Below are 24,186 nucleotides of genomic sequence, written 5' to 3' on the forward strand. Positions count from 1 at the left end.
GGTCCCCGCCATGATGGCGCTCATCTCCTCCGTCTATCAAAGGCAGTCCCGTTGACTACCATTCCGCCTCCCGTTCGGCCATGGTAGAACTCGTCATGTTCAATTTAAGATACTCTTCCTTGGGAACCTCTCTGCTCTCTGGGCCCATTCCAGTTCGTCTTCAGCTCTTCTGAGTGCGGACTTGTTCCATGTGGCCAGCCTTTCCAACCTTGTGACTTCCCTTTTGAGATCGGACAATGTGGGGGGGGGGGGGGGTGAGTGAGTGTGGGCTTGTGTGGTTTGATGCGAGAGTGTGGATTCTTGGAAGATTTCGAGTGTTGGTGGAGGTGAGTTGGGAGTGTGTGCCTGCATGTTCAACATGCTTCAAGAGGCCGAGGGAAGATATCTATTTGCAAGGGAAGGAATGTGCGGTGTGTGGCACGAGGGCATTTGGCAGGTTGAAATCAGCTGGGTGACTTGGAAGTTGTGTGAGCATGGAAAGCAGGAAAGTATAACTATGAAAGGGTCAGCCATCAGGGTTCCAGGTTACCTGCCCGGTCTTACTCAGGTTGCAAACAACAATACGGTTTCAGAATTCGAATATCTAGTACCGCCGTCCATTTTCTCTGACACTGTGCTATCTCGACAGGTCGCGGTGGCCTCCATCTTCATACCAGACGGCCACCTTTAACTTGTGAGTCGCGACCCATATATCACTGCTCATTGACATCTGTGGGCTTGCAAAGGCGAACGTTGGCAGTTACCCAACCTTCCACATGGAAAGAATTCCGGCTTTTCTCGGCGTCTCGGTGTCATGTCCCCCGCCGGCACTATTCGGCCACTTCCTCAAGATGTCGTTTCCAGAGCAAGTACGGTCGCCTTTTGCGCAAGTTGCTCCCGCCTGGGAATTCCACCCTTCCATCCTCCTTCACCAGTGCCGGAAGCTCATCGCCACACCCATAACATGAAAGCCCGCACCTGTTTGAAAATATCCTTTCAGAACCAGTGGCTGCAAATTTCCGAGACGAATTTGGTCCATTGACCTCACACTCCCAGCAATACACCTCAATTTCATCCAATCGGTCAAAGCATTCCTCCATGACTTGGCGAAGATTGATAACCACAGGCTGGTGTGATTCTTCTTCGGAATCTTCCGTGTTCAACCATGGCGAAAGGGAGTCGCCACAGTCGTGACAGAATAAAGGACTTTCTCCAGGTGTCGAACTACATAACATGTCTTCAGCCAGATCTGGTATTATTAGCTTCCCATCTTGGTCAGTGTGTTGCGGCTCGCACTTCCAGCAAAAGGCCAGATTATGAGTGTCCAAATCGCTCTTCAGCTCTTGTTCAATGAATCCCGTCACGTCCACGGGGTACACCGAGTGTATTGCCTCGTCAAATTGATACTCGGCTGGAGATTGCGCGGTTCTCAATCTCTTGCGCCTGGCTGCTTCCGCTCTCGAATGTCTTTCCAATCCTGTCGACAATCCCAAGTCCAATTGCGGCGCTGATAAGGGAGAGCTGAAATCGAAATCGGCAGCCATTCCGGTACCAAAAGATATTGGCGGGGGAACAGGTGACCTTTCTTCCGGTGAAAGAATGGAATGAGACTCCTGTCGTGGCCTCTCCATTTTCATACTCTCGGCGAGTAACCCAAGTTCCCGGCTTTTCCTAGGGTGCCGGGAGAGGTATCGATGCTGCATGATCCTCCGCACCTTTCTGCTGAATACTGCCCACCAAAGAATAGTGAAGGGAAAGCCAGCAAGTACCGCGCCGAAATCCTGGGAGTACCCTACGCTGACACCAATTTCTCGTCGATACATGCGCGAAACAATCCACGGCGTTGGTGGCGGATCGAGAGAAGCCGTTTTGACTGTCTGGCAACTGGTCTGCTTGAAATTGCTCTGCAAAAATTGGATGTTAGAGGGTTTGCTTGGGATGAAAGTAAGTATCCGTGGCAATAAAAGGCTCACTGTCTGGCAGAACTCCAAGAACTCTTTCTTCGCCGTCCACTCAGCCAACCTTAAAGCCTTTCGGCTATCCTCCATCGCACAAATCGCCGTCCATAGTGCTACGCAGGTCACAGCAAAACCGGCCATTGCAGCCAGGATCCGACTGGATCTACCAACAATGCTCCCGCATCTTCCAAAGACAGATGCAGGTTTTAGACTTCGGAAAAACGCGCTGAGAATTGCCACAAACTTGAAGGTATTCATGGAGTTTGCCAAACTCGCGAATGGGTTGGTTGAATGTGATTCTCTCAATTCCCTCTCCTTCGTAGGGCAAGAGAATGGTCCAGAATTCCTCGGCATTATCGTCGCTGCTGCATCAACATATGGACCAGGTGAAACAGGTCCTCCACTACCCATGGTTGAATGATCGTGATCGGCCATATCGACACCTGATGGATTCAGTTTGCCTAGGTAATTTACTGCTAAGATCATAAGATGGTACTTTTGAAGTCTCGACACTTTGTTGAATGAGGGCGGGGGCCTCCATGTTCAGTGTGGCAGTGCATAAGCAGGTAAGGTAGCTCTGCATGTACCTTGAACAGCCCCCAAGCACTTCCCCCAAGCACTTTCAGCCTCGTCGCAAATGTGAGTTGGAACACATCGATCTCTATATCATCCGGTTTTGACTTTGAGTTAGAAATAATAAGCGAACTGGATACATGAACCGAACCTCCCAGAAGTCAGAAACATAGCATGTATGGAAGGCCTTCCGCAGCTCGAGCGAGTGACCTTTTGGTCTTCGGTGCGGCCTAGAGATGGCCAATCAGCAGGATATGGAAAGCCATTCAGATGTTTATTTTCCAGCTTACTGCGCTCCCTGTGATCTAAGAGGGTTCGATCGAGACAGAACGGTAATGGTCAACACCTCGGGCAGCGTTTCGTGTACGGGGAATCCTGTCTTTTGTCACTACTGCGGGACCGTATTACACGGTGGACAAACGAGGAGGAAGAATCTGTCCGGAACTCGGAAATGACAAACGGAGTCAGGTTGCGCAAGAATTTGGATGCATCTCAGAGGACTTAGCGGGGGGGGGGGGGGGGGGTTAAAGACAGGTTGAGTCAACAGCAGGCCAGCATAGGGGGCGGAATCTCATGAACAGCATTCTAGTCAACATGATCTGGGGAGAATCTCAACCAAGTATATTTGGGAGCTGAAAAGTCGAAAAAAGATGGAATTTGATGTCGCAGCCCGACCACTAGGTACCTACCGTATCTTGCATGGGCTTTGCGGGAACTTGCTTTTCTCAAACCACTGCAATTTCGGCGCACCATCGACAACAATGTCTCGCGTGTGTTTGCACGGGAACAGCAGAGAGAAAGTCTGCTTTTCAGTGCCAAGCATTGATATATATAATCTGTATCTGGTACTATCATGGTCAAGGCACTAGCCTCCACATCCTCCACCTCTCGCGTTGAGCTCGCGTCCTTTTTTGTTCTCCAAAAACACCTATCACCGCCTTTTCCATCGTCGTCAACACTCATTACAACTGGGTTTTGCCCCAACACCATGATGTCTCTCATCCATCAATCAATGCCACAGAGCTGTCTTGCTTAAAAAAGACATCTTCAATACATAACGGAGTATAAGCCCCACAGGCACCTTTGTCTCGAATCACCACAGCGCGCAGAATCCTCGCGAGCTGGACATACCGGAGGTCCAGTCCCTGGAGCTTCAAATCTTGAATCAAGCCTTGGGCCGTTGGTTGGCAACCGGGCAGATTTCCTGGCTTTTACCAGAAACTCGATCACGACTATGCAGAAGTTAACCTGTCACTCAAAGCCCTTGAACGAAGCGACCTTTGTCGAGTGCAGGCTCTTCTCACTGTCTCCAAGGATCTTCCCTTCGAGGTTTTTTTAGCACGTATCCGACATGAGCAGAGGGGCTCCAGTGACGCAGATTCTGAATTGGAAGAGATCAGCGATTATGGCGACGACCCCAATTGTCCGAGCAAATTCGAGACTCACAAACCAATCCCCATCAGAGGTCTCGCTGAGCAGAGTGATGTAGTTGACAAGCTGTACGATGTCGATGGTAATGAGGTTGTTGCCAACATCCCGGTTGAGGATGCCCGAATTTGTGGATCCCGATCCATTTGCCGGCGCCAAATGTACAGCTCGATACACTCGTGGCTCTGAGGATTGGGTAAGCTCCTCCGCCTTTGAAGAGATGGCTGGAGTTGATGCTAATACTCTTCTCGCACAGGCCCCTGTGGCAACCAACGAGTTCAAGGTTGCGGTATGACAACCTGGAAGCTTTATTCTCTGGTTGGGAATATTGTTGGGCGTTTAGGCTGATGACGGTCTAGGCCGTTGTCATCGTCCCTCACCCGCCTCTTCCGCCATATTTTATTCGTCTCAAATTCTGGAAACCGCTATGGGCCATGAATTATAGCACGCGGTATTATGGTGACCATGTGGCAAAACGTTCTTTGCGATTGTGCCTACGCCCAAACGCACCCGAGTCAGCCTTGCATTCACTTAAGCAGCTCTGGGGAAGGGGCCGTGAGGTTGTCTGGGAACAGGAAGAGGCCATCAACAGCAAGAGATGATCCACCCGGGCGCTGGTGATGGATTTTGCGAAAGGCTCAGCATAGTTCAAAAAGGGTAAGTCATTTTGGGGAGAAGAGGATAACAACAACGCACCTTCTGTTGAGAGCAGTAAATCGAGCTGACATGGTGTTAGCCTTGATGCGTTTATCCACAAGCAGCCATCAATTCCCCACTAACTGTGGACGGTCTCAACTCTTGCCCCTTTCAGCACCAAGACTTCCACCCAGACGAGACCACTGTTTGACTGGGCGCAACGAACGATCATCGGTTGGTTCGAGTCTGGAAAGAGGGGGCAAGAATGGTCTCTTGATGAACTTCAGGGCGCCCCTTTAGCCGACGTTGGCCTCTATTATGCACCCATTCGAGGCACTAATGACTTTGTACCTTACCCCACCCCGTCCGGGTGCCTCTAACACCTGCTCGCAACTAATGCGCTCTCACGAAAGGGTTATCTCGCACCTCAAAATCGGAGTGGATCCTGGGCCAATCCTGGAGGCCAAAAACAAACTGGTCAAGTTCTGGGAATATGTAAACCCTGTGACTGTGACTGGCCGATTTCTACTCGAGTTTCTCTCTCGCCTCAGACAACACGGCAACAAAAGTCTCCACCCACCTTATGCCACGACTCGACTCTACCGAAGCATCGCAGCTTGGTTCCTCGCGTCGGGAAAGCTCAAGCACTTCGGCCAGTATTATCATTCGCGGGCCAGAACCACACCACAGGAGGCAGATGATCTCTTCGATTTCTTCCAGGTTCTCGACCGCGAATTTCCCTCTCTCGTCTCACCTTGTTCGTCGAGGAACTCTCCAAGGCAGACCTTAATACGGGTGCCAGCTCCGAAGCCCACCGCTTCACTTGGATTCCCCTCCTCAATCACCTACTACCTACCCTTTGCCGCCGCCAAAATGGCTTCTTCCAAAGAGAATCCAAGCCTGGAGCATCGGCTCTGGCCGGCAATCTACAAGACACGCATCTCAGCTTATGTAGCTGACTTCCTCGGTGAGCGACCTAGCCGGCGTTCTCTCAAACGAAAGGGTCTCTACCGCGTTTGTATACTATGCGCCCCGGTGAGAAGGTTTTTGGAGGACGAGAAGAAACAGGTGTCTAGTGTGAGGGTCCTGAGCAAGGACATGAGGGCGCATTTGCATGACAAGATTGATGATGTGGCGCTTGGGGAGGATCTGCAGCATGTTACGAAGAAGCCGGAGAGGTTGGTGGTTGTGACGAAGACATTTAAGCTGGGTGACGGACATCTGAAGCGGTGGGTGGGGAAGGTGGAACAGGTCAGAGAGGTGATGAGGGGGTTTGATGCTCGGCTTCTTGAGGAGGTTGTTGGAGATGTTGATGTTTGGGGGGAGGTTGTTACGGGAGGTGGGGAGGTTGTTATCCCAGGGGGGGAGGGGGCTACGGAGAGGGTGGCGAAAAGGAGGAGACTTTATTGATTTTGGGTTCCAGAGAGGAAGGCAGGTTTCTTGGATAGGTGGATATGAAGATATTGTTGACTTTGAAATCAAGTCGATAGCTGCGCGTCCGTCCATCTTGTTCCGAAAATAACAAGCGGCAAGAACTCAAGTTTCCGGCACCAGTCCGTTCTCTTTCCAACAGGCCCGTACTGGCTTTGCTCTGCGTGGGGCAGTTCGTGGCATTCATAGGGATTACGACCCCCGGGTTCATGATGGGAGGCATACATCTATACAGACTCGTGCCGCTACAGCTCCGGTACTCCTTCTACATACCCCCTTAATTTACAAAATTCTACTACAGTTCAAGCGGCGCAGAGAGCCAGAACAAACTACCGCCCCCCGTTGGGCATATCATTCGGAGCTGTATGTCTGGTAGACCTCTCTCAAAGGCTTTCCTCCCAGAACGACAAGCGCGTGTGGACTACGGGGTTCTGGATTCATTTACGAGCCGAAGCACATATAAACAAGATGTCCCTCTGGTTTGCAACGTAAGCTCTACGCTGGTAGAGCCGTAGAGGCATTTTCGGGCTCTCTTTCAATGTCAATTTAGATCAGCGCTATAGCTAATGCGCCGTCAAGGCAAGTCAGAAGACTATATAATGCTTCTATACCGCGTGGCTATCATGAGTTGGAGATATCATTCGGGGAGAGTTGTGATGCAAGTCATGAGGGGCATAATATGGTGCCTTGTACAGAACAGGAGGGTCGTTGTTACGCCCGTCCGATAAGTGGTAGTTCTATAAGATCGGTATGAAGAGCAAAAGGGCTTGGCAGGGTTTGGTAATAAAGAAGAATGTAATTTGTGCAATGTATTGTATAAAGACCTGCAATTTTAACGGACAGTTCTGGACCTCGCAGCGAAATATCAGGTGGTTGGCGGTGGCCGGAAATCTATTCGACTAGCGAGCATAGGAACTTGAATAGAGCCCTTCTTGTTTTGTGTGCAAAATGGCCTTTTCTAAAGCGTTCCTCACTATGGATTTAGCGGAAGAACTAAGGGTCAAGGGATGGCTGAAAGAGCTTGTGCCATTGAAGCTACTGATGCTTACTCACCTTCGAACAAACGCAGAGATATCAATCATATTTAAAATCATCGCTTGCCTTCCCTCCCGCAACTGATACCCCTTTATCGAGGAACCTGGTCAAGAAACCGGCCTATCACCCGTAGTATCCTCATCGCCATCTTTCGTTTTGATGTTCCTGGCACCACAGCCGCAAAGTCTCTGTATTCGATGTTATTCATCTTGAGATCTTCCTCATGCTCTTGCAGCATGCGGTTCCGTGAGTCAAAACTCTCCGTTTGAAAATCCCTAAAGGCTAGAGACTCGAGCCTTTGTGTCTCCCAAAAGTTTAATGGGGGAGATTCTGATGCTGAGGCTGCTGATTTCCATGGCGAAGTCGATGTTTGAGTGGGCTGAGGATTGCTGGCGGAGATGACACGCCGTATCGACTTGATGGCTGCTTTGCCGTTTGCCGACATCCTGGTTCTGGCTATCAGCATGTTAGACAAACCACCCATGCTTGGGCATAGGCTAGTGGCTGTGACACACCTTGTAGCATTGAGATTATGTGTGCCCGATCGAGGACCGCTCGAGGTGATGCCAATGTCGGTGGTGGCTGATGGGTGGCCCTTTCCATCATCAAAAAAGCTTAAGCCGGCGCCCAGAGCAAAGATGGGACTAAAACTTCTTCGTGGCGGGTGGGTGAAATGAGATTGTTGAATTCGAGTTTTGAATGTTGCTTGTGGCTTCAACCTTCAGCGTGCAGCTTACTTAGAGGCATGAATGCTGCTCTGTTGGATCCCCTACCATTGTTGATGAGAAATGCCCCTGGGCCTACCACGTTTAGATTCGTTCAGCAACTTCATGAGGGTAGATTTTCTACAACCAGCCCTCCCGCTGATCCAGTAGACTCTTCCGGGGGTGTTCCACCACTCCACGAAGTAGGCCCAGGGAACCGCGCCATCTTCAGGGCTCTCGTTGATTGTCCCCTCTTCCTCAGCTTTCATTTTCAGTTCAGAATATAGCTAAACTTCAAAGAAGCACACATATCTTTCTGTAGCTGTTCTTTGGCTTTGGTGGCACCGGAGTTCAATCCCCTCCAGCTCGTAGATCTGATAGGGCTGAGTGCCAAGGCACTGTGGTTGCCCCTGAACAACAAGGGATGGGATTGTTTTCCTTTTGCCGTTTTTGAGGAGGTTGGTGTCAGCGACCCGACATGGTCTAGGGTACGTTTCAGTCGGCTTGGCGATGCAGACAGAGGCGGAAGAAGAGGTGGCCCAAGCTCGGGTTCAGCCTCAATTGGCTGCGGCGGTGGCCGATGGCGGACAGGGGAGAGGCCGGGGGAGCTGCATCAACCAAGATTCGAGGTTGGCCATTGCGGGGTTTTAGAAGGTCGGAATCTGTAGCTATTCAGGGCCCATCCACTCGGTGACGCAATTCCCAGCCTTCTTTTGAGGGCAACAGAAGATTGTAGACGGTGGTTTTCTAGTTTTCTAGTTTTCTAGCTGCAAACAGGGAACGCGGTCTGGGTCATCAGCTGTGGGCTGGTGGACTCCCCATAAGCAGCTAAGGAGCAGAAGTGGCTCCTCGACCTGCATCTCGTCTGTGCAACCGCTGCGTCCCGTTTGCTGCTGCTCACATCATCAACGCCCTGCGCCGCGCTGCAGCAACATCCAAGGTCCAGCCAGCATCCTGCAGCCGCCCGTTTCCCTGCGAGCGCCGCCTCTCTGTTTACATACATACATACATACATACTTGTGCATTTGCGCCCGACACCACCCCACCACTCACCACTCACCCGACTTGCCCGGCCGACCGACCGACCGACCGACCCCAGCCTCCCCCGACCGACTTTGTCTATCTGTCTGTCCTCTCCACCGCCAATCTCAATCCATCTCCGGCCAAGAACGAACAGACTCGCTCGCGCTCCTTCACTCACTCCTCCCCTAGGCTGTCCTCAAACCGCCATGATCGCGACCAATTGAAACCACCATGGTTCGTGTCACCGAGGAGCTGGCGCTGTCGCCAGAACATGTCACTCTTTACTATGCCAGCGACCCCTTGATGGGCCACCTGCCAGTCCTCATCTTCCACGGTCCCTCGACGACAGCCAATTACACGCTCAACAGCTCGCGAATCCAGATACACATCTACAGCCCGGCCGGCTTCGTATCTTTTCCGCGTATCACTGTCTCACCCAACTCTCCTTTCTACAGCGTAGTCGCGCACTTGCCACGGGAATTTCAGGGAGATGAGGTCTGCCGAGGACTGGCCTTTGGGTTGTACAAGTATTTCAGCGAGTTGCCCGAGGCGGTGAAGACATATCTGAAGAATGCGTACTCGACACGCGCTCGTCGGCCAGGTTCGGCGCCGGCAATGTTTGGAGAACAGCACGCGGCAGATCTGGCCAAGGCTGCTGTCCAAGCAGAAAATACGACCGAGGTGGTGGATATTCTAGGAGACGCGCTCCAGACGCAGCACATCGGCTGTGTGGATATGGACCTTGTTTTACCGCCTGGATCGATCGTGCCGCTAGGAAATGCCGACTTGGAAGAGGTACCAGAAGATGAAGACGATATTTTGGATCCGACGTTGAGACAATATGGCGGATACAACCAAATAGTCAAATTGTTTGGAGAGCCGGTGTTTTTGCCAACATCGAAGCTGCGGCGCGCGCCATCACGACCAACCTCGTTGAACCGCAGCAAGTCGTTCTCCAAGAACCAAAAGGTGGAGCTGCGCATGAAGATGGGCGAGTTGGTGGACACGGAGGAGCGTTATGTTCTCAAGCTTAACGAGCTGGTCAACAACATCGCGGTCGACTTTTACAAAAAGGCCAAGGAAAGGTCGGCAGGGAGCATCAGTCCTTCGGAGGAGGAGGTAGAGAGGCTGTTCCCCAAGTCAGCACAGGCTATTCTCGAGGTCAACTCGGCATTCATGGAAGAGCTCCGCCGAGTCATGGACGAAAGTGAAGAGGAGGCCATGAAAGACATGGAGACACCATTTCCTCTGACGCGTCTCAACAGCCCAAACAAGGCCAAGGATCCAAGCGGTGCTCTGGCGATGGCGAGATTATTTCTCGACTGGTTTCCAAAGTTCACCGAGTGCTACCAGGACTACATCCGAGCCAGTCAAAACTTCCCCAAGCTCCTCAACAATTTTCTCGACCAGCAGTCGAGTTTCCGGCAGAGGGTGGTGCAGACAGGTGAACAGACGATCCGGTCGCTGCTGATTGAACCCGTCCAGAGGCTTCCCCGGTACAACTTGTTCATCGATCAGATCGTTGCCTGCCTTCCAATAACACACCCGGCGCTGCAAGTTTTGCTGCGAGCAAGGGATATCATCACAAACATCTGCTCCATGGACGACCCATTACCAGACAAGCCACATGTCACGCATCGATTGCGCACAATGGTCGAGTGTTGGCCAGCAGACCTCGAGCCTCAAGGACGATTGATCCTGGCTGTCGACTTTGTGGAGCTGGCTGCCCCCTACATCGATGACGATATTCCCGACAGACCAGGCATTCTGCTGCTGTTTTCGGATTGTGTTGTCATTCTGCAGAAGAAGGGGGATTCTGAGAGGACAGCTCGGGACTTCTTGAAGGAGATCGACAAGCCGTCACCTGCAGGGTTGTTGGCAGCCATGACCAATGCTGCTGGCGGACAGGGCTCCTGGGAGTTTGCCTTTACTGGATGGCACAGCCTGGCCGATGTCCGCTTCACCGAGTCCACAGATGGGCGGCTGATTTGGATGACGTCGACCCAGGAAATGAAGGGTGCCCACGCCGGCGAGTATTTCACCAGCAAGGCCATCACGACCAGGTGTTTTCTCCTTCGCGAGCACTACGAAGGCAAGGCCAACAAGTGGACCGAGGACATTGTCAAGGCCAGAATCGAAGGAAGATTTTCGGAAAAGGAACGGGAGGACCCTGCATGGACCCTGCGTTCCGTCAAGATGCAGGATGCACAGTTCGGCCTGCATGCCGCAGTCTTTCAGGAGGGCGCGCATCAACTAATCGAGGGCCGCAGGGAGCCAGCGCCAATACGCGTCGTACTTGACATCGAGAATGGCACCAAGGGAGCGCCTGTCGGCCATTACGGTGTGGAGATTGTGACCGAGGTCCGATGCGGCGACATGAAGAGGATATCGATGAACACCATTGGCCTCAATGGCAAAAGGTTTACCGACGACATTGCTCTGGAGGACTTCCTACCAACCCTGTCCCGAAGAATTGTCCAGTTGCTGAGCTCGCAATTCAGTGTAGCCAACCCCAGGCTTGTCCCCGCATTGGTGTCATATTACACCAAGGTAATACGGGCCATCAACATGGCACCGAAGGTGGAGAAGGCCAGTTCGAGATCATTCCTCTCGTCATCGCCGGTCAAGATGCTCTCCAGCTTCCTGTCTGGAAACAGCAGCGCGTCATCCAACGGTACCGACTCGACACCAGTCAATGGGTCGAAGCACAGAAGGACCAACTCTGCCAGGATGCGGTCCGAAAGAGAGAAGGAGCGGGAAAGGGAACGAGAAAGAGAACGTGACAGAGAACCTACTGTACTGAACTCGTCTGTATCATCCAGAGAGCAGGGCATTCCTCGTATCACCATGGAGGAGGAGCGACCAGAAAACCCTCTTGTGCGCCTGGAGCAAACATTTACAGGATATGTGGCCAACATGCAGGCTCGGAAGGGCTACTTCATCGGCCGCACGTTGCTTAACAGATCAATGGCTGATGAGCTCGCTATCAACGACCTCTACAACCGATTGATCGAATTTCCCTTTGACCTCGAAGCCGCCCAAGAGCTTGGCACCGAGGTGATCTTTTGCGCATTCGAGAAGTTTGTCCGCATCGCCTGGCGCGAGCAGATTGGGCCTATCATGACCATGCAGGCGCTTGAAGCTCTGCAGATCCGCGCCTCCAAGAAGGTTGTGGGGGATTTCGCAGATTTTGTTAGGTTTATTTTCAGCGACATGGCCCCTCAAAACCGACGAGCATTCACCGCTTTGATCAAGCTTCTGGCTGATCTCTTGGACGGCTGCTCCAATGACGGTGACAGAGGCGCCTTGACGCTTGCTTTTGCCGAACTGTTGGTTGACGACGACACCGCACCAAACTATATCAACCTCCTCGATAGAATGGTGGAGGATGTCGATCGCATCTTTGAGGAGAACCACTTGAGTGTCACCATGCAGATGCTGATGAACAACAGATCTTTCGAGTCGCTGCACGCAACCGGCCGGAGCCACAAGTCTCAGTCGGGGTCTGTGACATCCAACACGTCGTCGCTGCGCAGGAAGTTTGGTTTCGACACACTGCTGCGCCAAAACAGCAAGAATGATGAGCGGCCTTCGGTGTGGAGGACGTTGAGCAAGCACGCCAGCAAGGCCCCTGTGCCCGGTGAGAGTGCCAGTCTTGGCAAGAACAGCAGGTCAAAGTCCATTGACATGAGCCTGAACTTCCCTACTCAGGGCAGGCTCCGGAGGCCAGCATCTAGGGACAGGCCACCTATTGCCGGGGCATTCGATGACATTGAGCACCGGCCGGGTAGCTCTAACCGGTATCTCGAGACCATTGGTGAACCGCACGACGAGCCGACCGAGACAAAACTGGTCAAAAAGAAGCGCCGTAGCTCGCTCTCGGACCTCAAAACTCTTATGGCTGCCGCCAACATCGATGATCCAGAAGAACAACTTATGCCTCTTCGTGTCAGCAGGCAGCAGACCGCCGAAAAGTTCAACTCCACACCACGTCCTCAGTCAATGTTTTTTTCGAGAGTCTCCACCTCCCCCACCAAAGCCTCACCGTCCAGGATACCCATCAGTCCACAGCCACCATCCAGCAGCACAAGCACTTTCCGCTCCTCCCGACAAAAGGAGAACGATCCCATTCTCCACCACGATATAAAAACCCCATCAGAAAAAGAAGGGGACGGGTCAGAGGAAGACTCAGGGAAGACGAGCTACGACAGAGCGCGTGCTAGAACCATCGCCATTTCGCAGATCCCTACCCTGAAGCCCAATTCGAGGATCCCAGGGGCGACAATTTTTCCTCCGCCGCTCGAGTCACCCGCCAATGTCAGACCCGGCACTGGGACGAGCAGCATTCCCCGCACGCCGAGCACACCAGGCCAAAGACTCCGTCTGCAATCCCCGCAGAAGCTCCGCGAGAGATTGCAAACGGAAAAGAAAGCCATCGACGAAGTCGACGCTTCGCTAAAGTCGGAACTCTCCCGCATAGAAGAGGACATGGCGCGCCTAGGGGGGTCGTCGCTGCCCCGCTCATCTACCCTTGACTTTCGAAAGTTGACGCTTGCGGTCAAGACTCTGGAGGAGAAGGTCCCTCTGGCGCTGATAGAATTGGAGCAGAGGAAGCAGCAGCTGGAGAAGGACTTGGAGGACACGCTGAGGGGGATGGAGATGAAGGTCAAGGCGATTGATCAGTTGTATAAGGAGGCGACGGCGGAGAACGAGCTGCTGTATGAAAAGTTTAATGGGGAGTTGGGGAAGATTGTAAAGGCGATCAAGGGGAAGGGGCAGGAGGGGAAGGAGGAGCTGGTGGGAAGATTGAGGGAGCAGGGGGAGGAGATGGGGAGGGTGAAGAGGGAGAATGCGAGGTTGAAGAGGGAGGTGGTTAGTTTGAGGGGGGTGTTGAAGGGGAGTGTGAGGGAGGGGCATCAGGGGGGGGATACTTAATGTGGGGCGGGTAATAATACATATGAAAGGAGGAGAGGGGGGTTACAGGGGAGATGGAAAAATGGGAGGGAAAGGGATAAACTTGTTGGGACATCACTTGCAAGGCGAGGCGTTGGGGGTGTTTGTTGTATTGGGATAGGATTTGTATTTTTTTATTTTTTTTGTTGGAATTGTTGTAGGGATATAGGGTAGAGATTTGGCGAGGCCAAAGGGGGGATGGAATATGGACCATTAGTGTTTTGTTGTGTCTTTTGATCATGACTTGTGAACATGTAGGTGTGGTTTATTCACCATCACTGACTGACAATACCAGTGGGATGTTGCAAAGCGCACTATGGACCCCAATTCTGAACTTGACTAGCACATACGACCATATCCAGCTAAAAATACGGCATCCCGTCCGCTCTGCCCTCGTCAAATGGCTGAGAGCCGAATCAGTACTCAGGTGGGTGACCACTGGGGAATCCTCGGTGTTGTATGTTTTTTGATTTTTTCTCGTTTCCAGTTTTGTGGGTCTTTCGTCACTGTTGGGTGTGAGTCGGGGGTTGCTTATGAGGCGGGACACAACAGCCTCCCAAGTTGTGAGGGTGTGATCTATTCCAGCCTATTGTGAGGCATTTGCTGAGCTACTGAAAACATAAGATAGCGTGCGTGTAATAATAAAACGAGGACCTGTTTCTATTTGCCAGTCCTGGGGGTATCACTAAGCTAAATGAACACTTGCAACCTGAACGCCAACCGAAAATCCCAGACACAGACAAACAACCCATGCCATACCCCTCACACTCTCTCTTGCGCAGCCGTAAATTCCATCAACCCAACCTTTGCCCTCGACTCCTCAACCCAGCACTCAAACCACAGCGGTCCAGCCTCCACCACCCTGACTGGTGTAGTTTTGGCTGCTACCCCGGTTTCTGCCCTGGATGCCACTGAGGTGACGCACCCCCCCTTGCCTTTTCTGTCTTGTGGCTCTGGTGGAGGATCAGTTGGTTCTGAGGGGATCCAATCTTGATGGTGCTGGCCTCTGTTTTTAGCACCATTACCGACCATATTTAGACAAAGGAAAAAGTTCACTTACACCGATGGGAGCAGCAGCGTCATCTTTCAGCTCTACAGCTAGCGTGAACGTGCACCCCTCTGGTATCGGACTCAACCGCTCCATCACCTGCGCCATCTTGAGGAGGCAAGCCCGGAATTGCTCGTTAAGGTTGGTAAGGTTAAGGGAGGGGTGGTTGAGTAACGGCTCACGGGTGACTTCGGAGCGGAAGTCCTTTTCCAGGATCCGGGCGTGGGTGGCCATGGAGGGGGTTGTCCAGGTTGGGAAGTGGGAGGTGTCGAATGTGTAGCGTTCTAGGACTGAGCCTGGAGGGATGGGGGATGGGGAGGGGGGGAAGGAGAGGGAGAAAGGGTCGAGAGGGGAGTGGATTACTACTGCTATGAGGTAGACTTTGCCTGATGATAGCTGGGCGGCGACGGAGGAGACGGCGTCGGTGATCCAGGTGCATACTTTTGGGTGACGGTTTTGGTGGACGGGGAGGTTGTAGGCGCGGGCGGAGAGGAAGGTTTCGGGGGGGTAGAGACGGCGGTAGAAGAGGATGTTGTGGATGGCGACGGTGAGGAAGGTGTTGAATGATGTGAGGAGGATGTGGGATTGGTCTATGGGGAGGGAGGAGGATTCGTCGGCCATGGTGACCATGAAAGGAGGTTATTTTGGGCTTTAGGGTATATGATGAGACGTGATGTATTCGGGGATTTGACGCTAAGCGCTGTGGCTGTTGTTGAATCTGGTTCTGATGCTTACACGAGCGCGAAGGGAGGGGTTTCCATTGTTTGGTGGGAGACGCGACGAGTCGTGCATTCCGCAACGCCAAAGCATGTGACTGGTAGCTTGTACAAGAAAGAGAGTTACTTAGCGGGGAAAAGCTGGACTATTCTGTCCGCCTTCCCCACGTCTGGCGCGTGCCCCTGCTCTGCCAATTAACCTCTTAAGCTTCGAGGTCCAGCGCTCCACTCGAGATTTTGGAGGAGGCGTCAGTCTTCTGAAATGCAACCCCACCTTCGGATAACACCGCCATTCTGATATTTCGAGAAAGTCCCCTCACGTTCTGACAGCAGCTCGCCGTGTCGTCCAGAGTTGCCTAAAAGTATTCCGAAAACGTGGACAGCAAGGTCTTGTCTACTCTTATACAACAACACCAGCTGTGACAGCTCTTATCGAATACGGCGTAACTCCCCCAATTCCCCGCGAATCATTATTCCGAGCTCCAGCCGTCCACCATGGACGCCCATCTCGTCCGGGTCCTTGTGGACACGCAAAAGCCCCAAGAAGCGCCTCGAAAACAGGCCGAGCTCGAACTCCAACATGCCCAAAGGAACCCCGACTTTCCTCTAGCACTCACACGCATCGGCCTATCACAGCAGCTCGCGGTCGGAATCCGACAGGCATCCCTGAGTGCCCTCCGCAGATTTGTTGAGAAGAACTGGCAACCCGAGGGCAATGATCCGGACCATGTGCCCATTTCCGACGAGACCAAAGAGTATTTGAAGACTACTATTCTCAACCTCGCCATAGCTCCCGAGGATGAGCAGGATGAGCGCAAGGTCAAGGTCTCGGCCAGGTAAAACAAGACACAAAACCCCTCCACGGGCAAGGATGCTAGCTGTTGGAGAACAGGGAAGGAGGAGCTAACACCCCTTGTGTAACAGTCTTCTTATTTCGAAGATCGCCGTCGCCGACTTCCCACACAACTGGCCCAACCTCCTGCCCACCGTACTGGGTATTATGCCCACTGGCAACGATGCTCAGCTCCATGGCGCTCTTCGAATTTTGCAGGACCTTGTAGAGGAGGCCATCACCGATGAGCAATTCTTTAGCTTGGCCCGCGACATTATTACGGCATGCTACGAGGTGGCCTTGAACATAAACCGCAAGTCTCAGCATCGTGCGCTGGCTGTCGCTGTCTTGCGCGCCTGCTTCGACCTGATGGAAGTTGTGAAGGATGGCCACAAGAAGGAGGTTAAAGCCTTCGCCGATGAAGTCTTGTCTGGGTGGCTTCCATTCATGGAGCAGGTCGTCTCCAGCCCGCTTCCAGAAGTTGCCAATGCGGATAACCAACCGGAGGAGTGGTACGGCCCAGTTGCGCTCAAGATCCAGGTCCTCAAGACTCTGATCAAGATCAAGACCGTATTTGGTTCTCTTCTCTTGCCTCAGAGCCCCAAGTTCTTCACGGTAACATGGCAGGAGCTGAAGCGGTTGGGACCTGTGTACGAAGCACTCTACGTTACTAGCGATTCGCAGAGCCGCTTGGAAGACACAGATGGCCTTCCGTATTCGGTCGACGTCCTGGTGTTGGATGAGCTGGACTTCCTTAACCAGTGCATGCGGGCAAGCCCTGTGGCAAAGTCGCTGGAGGCTGAGATTGCCAGTCACGGATCGGTACACAACACGCCTTGGGTTCTGGAACTCATGGAGATCCTCGTCAGGTACGGGCAAGTCAGCCAAGAGGAGGAGGGCCTCTGGGAGCTTGATGTTTCTCTCTACCTTGCCGAGGAGACGTCCGTGTCCTCAAACTACACGGCCAGAACCGCCTGCGGTGACCTGCTCATCAAGATGGGTGAGTGGATGGGCGAGGACGCCTTCGTTGGGCTGTATGCGTTTACCAAGACACTCTTCGTGGGAGAGCACCCAAGCTGGCAGAAACAGGAGGCGGCTCTTTTCCTGTTCATCTCCCTCTTCAACGATTTTTATGACTGCGAAAAGAACATCCCACTGGACATGTCCCACGCCTGGCTGGAGCTTGTCAACTACGCCATTGGCAGGCAGGACCTGCCCATGTTGCGCGCTAGAGGCTATCTGGTTGCTGGTGCCTTGGCCAGGACATTTGAGCCAGCTCTTGGTTTGCTGGACGCCGTCATCACCGCTATGAACCAGGACGAGTCTGAGCTTGTGCAGGTAGCTTGCGTCAAGGCAGTCGAAGGCTTCATTATCGGTGGCGCTCCCATTGAAGCGCAAGTGCCCATTATCGTCGCTATCCAGCAATTCCTCGAATCCAAGGATATGAGCGATCTTGACGATGCCGAGGATCTTCTTGTCACTCTCCTCGACACGCTTAGGTCAGCGTTCAAGATGGACTACCGTATTGTCCTCTCGCCCGAGAGCAAGGCGCTCGACTTGGTGTTCTTGGTCGTGAAGCATGGTGCTGCCAACCTTCAAGTCGATGGCCTCGTCAACGATATCTTCTACGAGCTTGCCGAGAGGATTCAACAGATTGAAGACCCAGCTCTCTATACCGCCCTCTGCAGCAAGGCTCTGCCCTCTATCACTAGCACCTTTGACGTTGCCAATCTCACTCAGGATGAGCCGCTGGTTACGATTGCGGCCGAGATTCTCGCCGTTCTCCTCAACTTTGGCGTTGAGCCGCTGCCCGCCGGCTTGGTTGCCACGGTTCTTCCCAAGGTCAATCGGTTGCTTATGTCTTCTGACGAAGCTGAGGTTCTTAGGCCAGCTGCCGAAGCTGTCAAATACATGCTCCAACACGACCATCAGCAGATGTTTAACTACCAAGACGAAAACGGCCGTTCTGGGTTGGAGGTCTGTCTCCACATTATCGACCGTCTCCTTGGTCAGAACTTGGAGGATAATGCCGCCGCTGAAGTTGGTGGTGTTGCTGCCGAACTCGTCGAAAAGGCTGGCCAAGAGAGGCTTGGTCCCTTTTTGCAACAGCTTTTGCAGGCTGTTGCGCAGCGTCTCGACAGCGCTCAGAATGTTGGTCTGATACAGTCTCTGATCCTGGTCTTTGCTCGCCTTTCCGAGGTGGGCGCTCACGATGTTGTGGAGTTCTTGAGCAGCATCAACATAAACGGGCAAAATGGCCTGCAGGTTGTGCTGACCAAGTGGTTGGAGAACTCGGTCAACTTTGTGGGGTATGAGGAGACTGCGAGAAAGTGAGTACATTCTTGAAGACGCATCAAAGACAAATACTGACATGTCACAGCATCATCGCCCTCTCCAAGGTCTACGCCCTCAACGACCCCCGCGTCGCGCAGGTTCAGGTCAGGGGCCAACTCATCATTCCCGAGGGCAACCGCATTAGAACACGATCCCAGACCAAGTTGCGTAAGTTCACCCTCCCCCTCTCGCCCATGTCTGTGATAAAAGCTTACGTAACCAGCAGAGCCTGATCAATACACCATCATCCCTGCCCCGCTCAAGATTCTCAAGCTCCTCGTCGACGACCTCGTCACTGCGTCAGGAGCCCAGCCAGCCTCCAAGGTAGCAGCTGCGGCGGCGTCCCAGTTTGCAGACCTCGACTCGGACGACGGGTCCGAGGGCTGGGAGGATGAGACCAACGACTTGGTCAACCTCGGCGCTGCCGTCTCTGCGGGCAACTTTGACTTTGGCGACAAGGTGCGCAACGACGAGACGGGTGAGTACCTGAGGGTGTTCTTTGTCAAGGCGGCGCAGGAAAACACGGCGAACTTTCAGCACTGGTTTGAACTTCTTAGTGATGAGGAGAAGGGGAAACTGAGGGAGCTGGCTCAGTAGGACTTGGCCAGGACGTACAAAGGGAAGGTGCTGCCCTGGAACTCGGAGGCTGATTTGCCCGTGGGGCATTTCAGGCTTATGGGCTACTATCAAGAGGTGCAGGAGGGGAGATTTGGGGATATTTTTAGAGGGATGATGAGATGGGAAGAGGATAAGAAAATGAGAAGACTGGTTGGGGTCGCGTGAGTGAAAGTGGGAGGGTTGGATGGGTTTATTATGGGGATGTATATGCGTAGGTAGCAGCGATAGGTTTTTTTTGGGGGGGGGGGTAGAAGTTTATGTAGTCGGGGTGTACAAAGCGTTGATTTTATATAAACATGTCATTAAATCACGGCAGGGCCAGAGACAGCTTCTTAGCGAAAGAGGATGAATGTTGTCTGGAATGGGCCACTTGCAAGTTTTGCTTGACATCAAACTAGCTAATTCTTTTTGGTCATTCGTCATGGCCATAAAAGACAGTGTCTCGTCACTAGCTTCCGACTTGGAGTTTGCCCATCAAAACAATAACATCAGCTTCGTTTCTTCGTAATAACATCATAAAGCGTACAACACTGCTACAAAACGCCCTTATCATTCTCTCCCCCTGCACCTCTTCTCAAAAAGTTTATACTCCATCAAATGATATCACCCCCAAACCCCCCAAATCCCCCTCCAAACCCACTACCTCCCCTACCACCACCCGGTCTTCCACCCCCAAACCTAGGCTGGCCCCCCGGACCAAGCGGATCCCACCTCGCCCCAGGCGGAACCTGCCCGTCAAAGCTCCCATCTCCCTCTCCCCTCGGTCCCTGAAACAACGGATCGTCAAACGTGGGATGCATACCGCCCCCTGCAAACCCTCCGCGCCCACCTGGTCTCCTTAGCCCGCCCGGACCGACAAAGCTGCCTCTGATGGAATCATCCGGTCCCAGGCCGGGAGGGTACAAATCGTTATGTCCCAGCCCTCCGAAATTCCCACCAGGCATGTTGAGGGGACCTCGAGGGGGTCGGTTGACTTCGTATTCGTCTTCAAAGTCAGGTGGCGGGAAGTCACCGGCTGGGATTGGCCTTGGGGGAGGGTTGGCGAGCGGGTCAGGGGCAGGGTAAGGGTTTGGTTGGGCTGGTGGGGGGAGGTGAGGGGGGTCTTGTGGTCTATGGGGGTTAGGATCAAGACGGGTGGCTGATGCTGCTGGGTCTTCTTGATAGCCCTCTTTTTGGAGGGATGGTATCAACCGTTGGATGATGGAGATTTTGAGCAAAGAGGCGAGGTCGGTTATACGTGCTTCGGAGATGAAGACGTTGGAGAGTTTGGAGTAGAGGTCTGAGCGGTCTTCGTTGCCTTCGGGTGTCATGGTTATGCGGACTGGGAGGGAGGCGTTGGAGATGTAATCTTTGGGTGTGATTTCGAAGCGGGCGATGCGTTCGTCTCCGGTGGCCAACCCCCGGACTTCAATCTTGGAGCCGAGGCGGTCGATGCGGATGACGAATTGCATGGAGGATTGGGGGTGGGCGTAGACGAAGCTGTGGGAGCTGGCGGAGGCGTTCCATGGCGGGGGGAGGCGAGGGGCGAGCTTGGCGCACTCGGACTCGATCTTTTGGTCTTCGTTGAGGCCGAGGAGGCGGAAGGAGAGGTTGGTGAAGCAACTGTGGATGAATAGGGTGATGGCGTCGAGGGAGGAGCTGAGGTCGGAGGTGGTGTCGTCTTTGGAGTGGGTGGGGAGGGCTTCGACCATGGAGCCTAGCACTGAGGCTGGGCTGAGGGGGTCGGTTGTCATTGTGAAGGTGATGGTGCGAGAAATAGAAACTGGACTGATTTGGCGTAATGTGTTTGGATGGTATCGGATGATGTGGATGTAATCAGGTTTAAAGAAGCTTGGTGAAGTAGAAGGCATAAAGAAGGTTCAACGTTCATGCGACCACTCGAAGCTTTGGCGGGGGTGCGGGGACCCTAGCCCCACTGACGTAAGGTGCTGCCTATACTAGCGACTCTCAGCCCTACGGGTGGGGTGTTTTGGAGCTTCCACCAATGACAGATTAGAGTCGATTAAAGGGAGCACTCAGGGGCAACTGACATCACTTGGAGACTGTTGTAAGCCGCAAACCAACAAACAGTGCCACTATCATACAACATCAACTTCATTCCCCTATCTTATCACAATCTTTTCGCGTATGTAGCATTCTGATACATCCACCAAAATGGTACCTCTGCGGTCTCTTGATCGTCTGATCCTGAACTCAAGGTGCTGTTCTCACAAAAGTTTCTTCCTTTCATTCCCCAGAATATCCACCATGGCCATTTCCATGTCCGCTTCACCGCTTCTCTCTATATATGCCCAAGTGGGCAAAATAGCCATCAATGCTCAAGTGTGTAGCAACCAACGCCCACCCGACATCCGGTCGATATTTATTACGAGTATATTAATCTACATTACTCACTAAAATCTATTGTTTTCGATCTCAGGTGTTGATGGTACACGAAAGATTCATGACCACCTGCTCGGCATACATCTATCGATCGGCATCATGGCCAGCCGGAACCTCTTCACTGTTGTCCTTCTCAACTTTATTTACATCTCCTTCGCTTTTATCTTCGTTATCAAGGTGATAGTTGAGATCAGGGGTAAAAGCGTCCTCCCCGAAGCCATAGTCGTCCAACGATAGCCCCACGACCAGACCTTCTTCGGGACTTACCGAATTTGGGCGGGAGCTTGACGATGAGCAATTCCAGAACCATCGGTTCCAGAGCTGGAGTCCTTCTTCTTGCTGTCTGCTTTGTCGCTGGGATTCGAACTTTGACCTTTGCTCTTGGGGCTGTCGCTGTAACCATCTGCCGGCACATCATCATCACCGGGCATGTTATCGTTATCGTCATCCCAGGGCGACAAGTCTCCGTCAGGTTTGTCCGGGAACAGAGCTATCCGGAGGAAGATCAATCTGCGACCGTGGTCATGGATAGCATCCAGAGTGGGCTGGCACCACCCCATACTGCCGCTCGAGTGAGTCCTCTGATACTCGTTGATCGATTTGCAGCTTCAGCCGCTCGTCAATGACGATTCTCTTGATGAACACGAGCATGTCGTTCATGGTTTTGATAGCCATTGCATTATTCCTTCTTTCCTCGGCCTCTCGTATCAAGTCGATGAACTTGATGATCTTCACGAATATGCAACGCGGGAGGAAAAATGATCGTCATGGCCCGTCGTGATTGCAGGGTATTGCTTGATGTCTTCCAGCCCTGGCAGTGCTGCCTCTATGAGCTGACAAGCGAAATATCCAAACTTCATGGCGTCCTTCCCCCTTGTCGCAGTCAGGGTCGCCAACGGGCGAGGGTAATCCATGGATTTCCAGAACGTTGTGTCGTCCACCTCTTCTGGAAGACAGGGGTTCCCAAACACGGCCTGGTACCGGTCTAGGAAGGGCTTGGTTTTGACCACCTTTTCGGAGACGTCTGGAGGGTAGAGCCTGTGGCGAAGGAAGACGTTTGACAACGTGACGGCACGATGAGCGCCCGAGAGGTTTTGTAAGGCTGTGCCAATCTCAAACATAAACCGGAGGATGGTGTGCCAGTTTTCCACGGCCAATGCCTCGACTGGATGTCCAGAGTCAAAGCCCTTGATACTGTCCCGGTTCTCGAAACGTTTCTTTACAGTCTCCAAAAGTTGCCCGCCTTGAGCGTGCTCAAACACCAGGCCGTGGAGATATTTTAGCTTGGTGTTCAACCGGTCAGTTGCTCTTCGCGCAACATTGTAATCAGTATCACCCAAGTGCTGGAAGAGGAAGTTATGTAAGAAGAGCTCTTGCGCTGGGAACCTTGCATATCCCATGAGCTGCAGCGTATTCCTCACGCGATTTCCGGTCACGCCGATTTCTGAAAGATAGGTCAGCCTCTGGAAGCAGTCAACTCCCAGTTCGGCCTTTTCCTTGTTCTCAAGGGAAGCACCAGTTTTGACCGATGATTTTGACCACTGCCTTGTCATTGCCAAAATTGGAATCGTCATAGCGATCAACTCGAGGTGCTGAGATCCATGGAACCAGAAAGACCGTCCCCGTGGGAGTGTCGCTGAGCATTTTAGTGCCGCCAAGGTCAAAATCACTTGCCTGAAACTCGGAGATAAATTCATCTAGGGCAGGATGAGGATAACTGCCTCGGGGAAGCTTCATCTCAAGCCAGTTCGAGTTAACCTGGTGAAATGAGTCCCTGCTGGGTTGGAAAGCAGGTTTGTGAAATTTCAGGTTGAAGTAGGAGTTTGCTCTCCTCCCCCTCCATCCAACCCCTTTTTCTCACCTTTACTACATGCTGGCGTAGCGAACGTGCTTTGATTCCAGGCGAGGTCTCCAAGATGTAGATCGTGTCGGGATCCTGAAGCTTGCACAATTTGTCTAGGCCTGATCCACGGACCAGGAGGCAGTCGTTCTACATCGACAACACCGTCAGGTCAATGATATCGAAATTGTGTAAATCAAAGATGTATAAGTAGAAATCGCCCAAGCTGTCCAAAACCGGTTCATGTTCTGCCACAGTATCACTTCGCTGAGCTTCCGTCTCGAGTACACCAACCCAGAGTCGTTCGTGGTAGCACATCATTGCATTACACCAGCTTCCAAGATACCGGCGTTCTTCGGGTGGCCTTAGTCCGCAGTCGCAGAGAGCATACTGTCCAGGAAGCGGCTTCCCACACCACCGGTTGGTGACATCCTCGCTGACATAAAAGCCCCGGGTGTGCCTCCCTGGCGTCTGGTAATTAAGAATAACCAGGTCCCAGTCTTCCATGCCTTCGAATGGTCCTCCCAGACCCACAGAAGCTAACATGGCGTTCTGAGAGGACTTGTTCTTGATAATGGTTATTTCTTCAGTGTGGTAGCCGACGCACTCTATCATGTATCGATAGCCGAGCTGGGTAAAAAGATGCTGTTAGCATACATCAGAAACAAGGTATCGAATACGCTTACATGAGTGCCA

The 24,186-nt window shown here is 52.7% G+C and overlaps 8 protein-coding genes across 8 annotated transcripts, besides 1 other annotated feature; 3 read left to right on the plus strand and 5 right to left on the minus strand.

Annotated features, from left to right (window-relative positions):
• Positions 1-809: 809 nt before the first annotated feature.
• PODANS_6_840 (uncharacterized protein) lies at positions 810-2,423 on the minus strand (the record flags this gene model as incomplete). The annotated part of the gene is made up of 1 exon (XM_001910388.1): positions 810-2,423. One exon carries the CDS (start codon positions 2,421-2,423, stop codon positions 810-812), a length of 1,614 nt encoding a protein of 537 aa, XP_001910423.1.
• A 2,469-nt stretch (positions 2,424-4,892) lies between these two features.
• Positions 4,893-5,984, plus strand: PODANS_6_830 (uncharacterized protein; the record flags this gene model as incomplete). The annotated part of the gene is made up of 1 exon (XM_001910389.1): positions 4,893-5,984. The coding sequence occupies one exon, from the start codon at positions 4,893-4,895 to the stop codon at positions 5,982-5,984; it is 1,092 nt and encodes a 363-aa protein (XP_001910424.1).
• Positions 5,985-8,998: 3,014 nt separating this feature from the next.
• On the plus strand, positions 8,999-13,702 carry PODANS_6_820 (uncharacterized protein; the record flags this gene model as incomplete). Its single annotated transcript, XM_001910390.1, has 1 exon — positions 8,999-13,702. The coding sequence occupies one exon, from the start codon at positions 8,999-9,001 to the stop codon at positions 13,700-13,702; it is 4,704 nt and encodes a 1,567-aa protein (XP_001910425.1).
• A 361-nt stretch (positions 13,703-14,063) lies between these two features.
• Positions 14,064-14,189: a sequence feature (rRNA 5S).
• A 293-nt stretch (positions 14,190-14,482) lies between these two features.
• Positions 14,483-15,398, minus strand: PODANS_6_810 (uncharacterized protein; the record flags this gene model as incomplete). The annotated part of the gene is made up of 2 exons (XM_001910391.1): positions 14,483-14,719; positions 14,781-15,398. 2 exons carry the CDS (start codon positions 15,396-15,398, stop codon positions 14,483-14,485), a joined length of 855 nt encoding a protein of 284 aa, XP_001910426.1.
• Positions 15,399-15,979: 581 nt separating this feature from the next.
• Positions 15,980-19,247, plus strand: PODANS_6_800 (uncharacterized protein; the record flags this gene model as incomplete). The annotated part of the gene is made up of 4 exons (XM_001910392.1): positions 15,980-16,320; positions 16,409-18,646; positions 18,697-18,818; positions 18,877-19,247. 4 exons carry the CDS (start codon positions 15,980-15,982, stop codon positions 19,245-19,247), a joined length of 3,072 nt encoding a protein of 1,023 aa, XP_001910427.1.
• A 614-nt stretch (positions 19,248-19,861) lies between these two features.
• On the minus strand, positions 19,862-21,001 carry PODANS_6_790 (uncharacterized protein; the record flags this gene model as incomplete). Its single annotated transcript, XM_001910393.1, has 1 exon — positions 19,862-21,001. One exon carries the CDS (start codon positions 20,999-21,001, stop codon positions 19,862-19,864), a length of 1,140 nt encoding a protein of 379 aa, XP_001910428.1.
• Positions 21,002-22,381: 1,380 nt separating this feature from the next.
• On the minus strand, positions 22,382-23,224 carry PODANS_6_788 (uncharacterized protein; the record flags this gene model as incomplete). The annotated part of the gene is made up of 1 exon (XM_001910394.1): positions 22,382-23,224. The coding sequence occupies one exon, from the start codon at positions 23,222-23,224 to the stop codon at positions 22,382-22,384; it is 843 nt and encodes a 280-aa protein (XP_001910429.1).
• A 416-nt stretch (positions 23,225-23,640) lies between these two features.
• On the minus strand, positions 23,641-24,105 carry PODANS_6_786 (uncharacterized protein; the record flags this gene model as incomplete). The annotated part of the gene is made up of 1 exon (XM_001910395.1): positions 23,641-24,105. One exon carries the CDS (start codon positions 24,103-24,105, stop codon positions 23,641-23,643), a length of 465 nt encoding a protein of 154 aa, XP_001910430.1.
• Positions 24,106-24,186: the final 81 nt, after the last annotated feature.

The sequence above is a fragment of the Podospora anserina genome, chromosome 6 (genome assembly GCF_000226545.1).
Source record: "Podospora anserina S mat+ genomic DNA chromosome 6, supercontig 2".
Lineage (NCBI taxonomy): Eukaryota > Fungi > Ascomycota > Sordariomycetes > Sordariales > Podosporaceae > Podospora > Podospora anserina.